Raw genomic sequence first — 6,942 nt, 5'->3', positions numbered from 1 at the left:
ACCGGTTTGACTATTAACCGCGATTTAAAACGTCACGGTTATATAACCGCAGAGGCTCCGCTACACCGAGTGTTTTGTTTCACAACAGTCCGTCAGTTTAAACTCCCATGCGGCGCAGACGGCGCTGGAAGGAGAGGAACCTGTCTCTCTCGCTTCGTTTCCGCACGGACTATTTAGCGGAGGCACCAAACACAGGCAGCTGCATGTCTCCCAGTAGTAGCCAGTCTGTAGCCTAGCCATGGATGCCCAACATAAATGTTGCAATACATGTCCCGCAAGGTTTCTGAGATTAGGGGAAAGTCTGAGCTGGTGTTACGTTAAACCAAACGTGGGGAAGAGGCAGCGGATTTGTTTAGCGTTAACATACAGTCATTGACGTTAACGTTAGCTGTTGTGGCTAATGTTAGCTAGCTGGCCATAGCCTAGCGTACATAGTTCCTCAAGCTCGTTGTGACCAAACATCCCCGCATTTAAAGCACTTCATGCTCCCAGCGCTGGCCTAAACCATAGAGAACCGCATGCTTTACACGAAAAGAAACATCAAGGGTTTGTGTCAACTCCAAAAGCAACCCGCTAACGTTACATGTAGGCCTAATAACGTGAAGCTAACGTAGCTAGCTGCTTGGCAGTCATGATCTGACTGAGACAAGGAAAACAAATGCGCACATTTACATAACAAACACCAGTCAACACCACAGAGTGTCCTTTCTTTAATCCAGAGGGAGCATTTTCCAGTAAAAAGTGAAACGACACATGATGGCTTATAGTGAGGCTTTCCATGCCTGCCCCATCATCACTTCAATAGAACTGACCCCAATGCAAAATTCATTTCAGACGGCACATTTAGTTGCCAGTAACATGCCAATAAGAGTCTAAGTTACTATGCCTTTTGTGTTTTTTTCTGCAGACTAAGCAGCTATAGGCTTTCGCTTCTATAAAATAATAATAAAATATTTTTTGTATTATATATATATATATATTATATCAGAAATGTTGTTTGTTTTATGTTCACAATAGTGATGTCAGTTAGATTTGATTAGGTCAGAGCCATGGAATATTAAATCATCCATCTTTGCTCACTACATCTGCCCTTTCTTCTTTTTTTAATCCCAGGTGTGCATAAAATACAGGTTAAGAACTTATTTTTTTAAATACAAAAATGTGAAAAAAGTAACAATAGTATGTTTAACGTATCGGTTATTGGCCAGGAGAATATTTATCGGTTAGCGTAGGCCTATACTATCGGCTGTAAAAATCCATATCGTGCATTAGTATTCCGGAAGGCAGCAACTGTTAAGATTGTGGGGGAAATACAATAAAACCTCTATTTAGAGAATGCTCATGTGATTTTTATACGTCCATAACAATAATCGTGAAACCGTGATAATCGTGGTTTTTTCTCAGACTATAATCGTACATCAAAATTTATAATCGTTGCATCCCTAGTTGGAGTGACGCTCTTTCCAGTAACATTTAGGCTTTGAAATGTGTTGACACATGAACCCTGCTTGTAGATTGCAGCTACATTGAACGTGAAACACATTGCCGGTGGAGGTACCCGGATGTAGCAGACAAAGAGTATTGAAGGCAACAGACGAAGCCTGTTTTGTTGTTTATTACAACAGCGCTCCCGCCTTGACGTTGCAGTGGAACCACTGAGGGGAACAACTCAGTCGTCAGTTCTTATCGATTTAACTTCTTTGGTGCAGAATTGTCGAAGTTGTCCTGCTTTGCTACTCGATGATTGACACAGACAGCAACCAGTCTGTACGTAAGTGAATCAGTGGGGATAGCAGAGCGTCCAGAGCCTAATGATGATTCATTTGGAATGGATTCATTGGGGTTGGTCAACTTTAGGCTAAGAGGCACACTGATGGCAGTAACTGTGATATTTAGAAGTGAATGGTGGACATGCAGAGCTGCTGTTTGGGCTGTCTTGGGCTACACTCTGAGCATACTGGGGGCAGCAGCTCAGCTTGAGGAGGCTTTGGAGGGAATTGGAGCCTCCATGAAACATGAAAGCTGGAACATCCCCACCCCCCACTAACTACTTAAGACAACTTAAAAATATATTGTGAATATATGCCATTGTTCTCTTGTTTTAATAATAATTTAAAAAGACTCTTAATGTGTAACTTTTCCTCCGTGGTATCAATAATGGTATGAGTGAGTGAGTGAACTCTGAGTGAGTTCATGTCAATTCTGCTAATAAATACATAATACCTGCTTCTTGCCTTTTAGGGGTATTTTTTTCTCTTCAGTTACACAGATATCGTGATGTATCGTAGGTTAAATTTGTACCCTGAATATATCGCTTATCGTAGAATCGCTGTATCGTGATAATATCGTTATCGAGGGCCAAGTATCGTGACCGTATCGTATCGTGAGTTACTCCGCGATTCCCACCCCTAGCACACACACACACATACATGCGCTCGCGCATGCGCACATACACACACAGACAGGCACACACGCGCACACATACAGAGCAGACACACACACAGACACACACACGCACTCGCACACGCACACACACACACATACATGCGCTCGCGCATGCGCACATACACACACAGACAGGCACACACGCGCACACATACAGAGCAGACACACACACAGACACACACACGCACTCGCACACGCACACACATACATGCGCTCGTGCATGCGCACATACACACACACACAGACATGCACACACGCGCACACATACAGAGCAGACACACACACAGACACACACACGCACTCGCACACGCACACACACACACACACATGCACGCGCATGCGCACATACACACACACAGACATGCACACACGCGCACACATACAGAGCAGACACACACACAGACACACACACGCACACACTCGCACGCGCATGTGCACACACACACACACAGACATGCACACACGCGCACACATACAGAGCAGACACACTCACACTCACACACACACACACACACACACACACACACACACAGCTCCTCTTCTGTCTCTCCCTCAATAAAAAAAGAAAAGATACAAAACTGCCCTTAATCTTAATCCCCACCCGCAGACACGGCCAAATGTGCCTGTAAATGTACACGGGGGCTCGAACCTGCAACCCCCATGTTGGTAGGCAGTGATTCTACCACTGCAATACGCAGACGCCAACGCATTTGTTACCTTTTTGAGGTTGGTTTCCCTTTTATTTTGATTTAAATCAATAAATGAATATAAAATAAAATGAGCCACAAAAATGAAACAGTTGAATCATAAAGAGTGAAGTTATTAATAGAATAATAATCAACACAACAGGTGTGTTAGATGAGAAGCTGCTGTTGTATTGAGTCTTGTTCTCTCATCAGATGCCTGTGAACTCACACTGGACCCAAACACAGCATACAGACGCCTCCTCCTGTCTGAAGACAACAGAAAGGTGACGTGGGTGAGAGAGAAGCAGCCATATCCTGATCACCCAGAGAGATTTGACTACTGGCCTCAGCTGCTGTGTAGAGATGGTCTGACTGCTCGCTGTTATTGGGAGGTGAAGAGGGAAGGAGATGTTTATATAGGAGTGACTTACAGAGGAATCAACAGGAGAGGAGGGGGTGATGACTGTGAGCTTGGATATAATGAAAAGTCCTGGAGTCTGTACTGCACTGATGACAGGTACAGAGCCGTGCACAATAGCAGACGCACAGACATACGTCTCCCCTCCTCCTCTCACTCTAACAGAGTCGCAGTGTATCTTGACTGGCCTGCTGGCTCTCTGTCCTTCTACAACGTTTCCTCTGACAAACTGATTCATCTCCACACGTTCAACTGCACCTTCACTGAACCTCTGTACCCTGGGTTTAGTCTCTGGTCTGTTGGTGACTCAGTGTCTCTGTGTTAGATAGAGGAGGAGTGAGAGAGAAACACACTGTGACCAAACACAGCTGCTGACATGATGCTTCACTCTGTACAGGTTCAAATATCTTTCTTTTGATCTTTGGTATTTGATTCATCTCATCGTTCCAAGCTGAACATTTTGATGTTTTCTAGAACCGTTTCCCAGAGTTACATGTTAAATAAACACGGTTTTATCTGATTACAAACCTGTTTTGTAATAAATGTGTTGACATTGTTCACTCTGTGTGTGTGTGTGTGTGTGTGTGTGTCCAATAGTGGTATTAGTAAACAAAACGAATAGCCTACTATCCACCCTAACACTCACTGTGTGTGCATGTGTGTGCGTGCGCACGTGTGTGTGTGTGTGTGTGTGTGTGTGTGTGTGTGTGTGCGCACAATAGAGCACACACACACACACACACACTGAGGACAGACATGACTTTTAAAATGGGAAGAGAAGGTGAGTAGATTTTGCTTTGGGAAGAGGAAGAGAGAGGAGAGAGAGGAGAGAGGAGAGGGAGAGAGAGAGAGAGGAGGAGAGAGGAGAGAGGAGGAGAGAGAGAAGAGGGAGAGAGGAGAGGGAGAGTGAGAAGAGGTAGAGAGAAGAGGGGAGGAGAGAGAAGAGGGAGCGAGAGGGGAGAGAGAGATGAGAGAGAGAGAGAAGAGAGTAAAGCTGCGTTCACACCGACCTATTCAAGTTTTTCGCTGGCATCGAGTTTACATACAAAGAGACAGAGCGATAGGGAGGAAAATACGCTCGTCGCCCGAGATGAAATATCTCAACTTGAGCGAAATTCCGCTGGCATCAGTCGCTCGCTGTTCAACGCTGATTGGCTGCCGTGTGAGAGTGAGTCAAGGATCACACTGGATTGGAACAAACCGCTGGTTTATTGTGTGGCAACAAACCACATTGACAGACTGACAGCTGACATGAAGTGAAGTCTGTACTACCGGTATGCAGCTCGCATTAGGAGCACGCTGATAGGCTTTAGCTTGTAAACAATGACGGTGGCTCGTAGTGGACAAACATCATGACATTGCGTAACGTTATAGCCCCCACATGTCCGTCAATTCATGTGCCTGTTGATGAGCGATTTAAACAGAGCGACAGAGCGATTCCAAAGAGTTGAATCAAGCGACAGAGAGAAAAATAAATATCTCGGTGTGAACACAGCTTTAGAGAGAAGAGGGAGAGAGAGAAGAGGGAGAGAGACAAGAGGGAGAGAGAGAAGAGAGAGAGAGAGAAGAGGGAGAGAGAGAAGAGGGAGAGAGAGAAGAGAGAGAGAGAGAAGAGGGAGAGAGAGAAGAGGGAGAGAGAGAAGAGGGAGAGAGAGAAGAGGGAGAGAGAGAGAGAGAAGAGGGAGAGAGAGAAGAGGGAGAGAGAGAGGGAGAGAGAGGAAAGAGAAGAGGGAGAGAGAGAAGAGGGAGAGAGGTTGACAACATGAAGAGCATTTCAAACACCATCATTTACTATCAAAGGCAGCGTCCAGATTCCACACTCACCCCGTCGGGCGACGTTTGGAAAAAACGAGGGAGAGAGAGAAGAGGAGAGGGAAGAGGGAGAGAGAGGAGAGGAGAGGGAGAGAGAGGAGAGGGAGAGAGAGGAGAGGGAAGAGGGAGAGAGAGGAGAGGGAGAGAGATAAGAGGGAGAGAGAGGAGAGGGAGAGAGATAAGAGGGAGAGAGAGGAGAGAGAGGAGAGAGAGAAAAGAGAGAGAGAAGAGGGAGAGAGAGGAGAGGGAGAGAGAGAAGAGGGAGAGAGAGGAGAGGAGAGGGAGAGAGAGGAGAGGGAGAGAGAGGAGAGGGAGAGAGAGGAGAGGGAGAGAGAGAAGAGGGAGAGAGAGGAGAGGAGAGGGAGAGAGAGGAGAGGGAGAGAGAGGAGAGGGAGAGAGAGGAGAGGAAGAGAGAGGAGAGAGAGAGAGGAGAGAGAGAGAGAGGAGAGGAGAGGGAGAGAGAGGAGAGGGAGAGAGAGGAGAGGGAGAGAGAGAAGAGGGAGAGAGAGGAGAGGAGAGGGAGAGAGAGGAGAGGGAGAGAGAGGAGAGGGAGAGAGAGGAGAGAGAGAGAGGAGAGAGAGAAAAGAGAGAGAGAAGAGGGAGAGAGAGGAGAGGGAGAGAGAGAAGAGGGAGAGGGAGAGAGAGGAGAGGGAGAGAGAGGAGAGAGAGAGGAGAGAGAGAAAAGAGAGAGAGAAGAGGGAGAGAGAGGAGAGGGAGAGAGAGAAGAGGGAGAGAGAGAGAGGAGAGGGAGAGAGAGGAGAGGGAGAGAGAGGAGAGGGAGAGAGAGGAGAGAGAGAGAGGAGAGAGAGAAAAGAGAGAGAGAAGAGGGAGAGAGAGGAGAGGGAGAGAGAGAAGAGGGAGAGAGAGGAGAGGAGAGGGAGAGAGAGGAGAGGGAGAGAGAGGAGAGGGAGAGAGAGGAGAGGGAGAGAGAGGAGAGAGAGAGAGGAGAGAGAGAAAAGAGAGAGAGAAGAGGGAGAGAGAGGAGAGGGAGAGAGAGAAGAGGGAGAGAGAGAGAGGAGAGAGAGAAGAGGGAGAGAGAGAGGAGAGGGAGAGAGGAGAGTGAGAAAAGAGAGAGAGAAGAGGGAGAGAGAAGAGAGGGAGAGAGAGAAGAGGGAGAGAGAGGAGAGGAGAGGGAGAGAGAGGAGAGGGAGAGAGAGGAGAGGGAGAGAGAGGAGAGGAGAGGGAGAGAGAGGAGAGGGAGAGAGAGAAGAGGGAGAGAGAGGAGAGGAGAGGGAGAGAGAGGAGAGGGAGAGAGAGGAGAGGGAGAGAGAGGAGAGGGAGAGAGAGGAGAGAGAGAAAAGAGAGAGAGAAGAGGGAGAGAGAGGAGAGGGAGAGAGAGAAGAGGGAGAGAGAGAGAGGAGAGAGAGAAGAGGGAGAGAGAGAGGAGAGGGAGAGAGGAGAGTGAGAAAAGAGAGAGAGAAGAGGGAGAGAGAAGAGAGGGAGAGAGAGAGAGGAGAGAGAGTGAGAAGAGGGAGAGAAGAGGGAGAGAAGAGGGAGAGAGAGAGAGGAGAGAGAGAGGAGAGAGAGAGAAGAGGGAGAGAAGAGGGAGAGAGAGAGAGGAGAGAGAGAGGAGAGGGAAGA

The 6,942-nt window shown here is 47.5% G+C and overlaps 1 protein-coding gene across 1 annotated transcript in view; it reads left to right on the top strand.

The window, feature by feature from the left end:
• Window positions 1-4,071, top strand: part of LOC310789175 (protein NLRC3-like) — a gene marked incomplete at its 5' end in the record, with an annotated part of 39,957 nt that extends 35,886 nt beyond the window's left edge. Inside the window, one exon of the mRNA XM_083650763.1 lies at window positions 3,345-4,071. Coding sequence (XP_083506889.1) covers window positions 3,345-3,874 — 530 coding nt within the window. The 3' untranslated portion in view covers window positions 3,875-4,071. The remainder of the gene's footprint in view (window positions 1-3,344) is intronic.
• Between the last annotated feature and the right edge of the window lie 2,871 nt (window positions 4,072-6,942).

This window comes from Poromitra crassiceps (genome assembly GCF_964638095.1).
Source record: "Poromitra crassiceps genome assembly, chromosome: 14".
Classification (NCBI taxonomy): domain Eukaryota; kingdom Metazoa; phylum Chordata; class Actinopteri; order Beryciformes; family Melamphaidae; genus Poromitra; species Poromitra crassiceps.
This window is presented reverse-complemented; position numbering and strand designations above follow the sequence as displayed.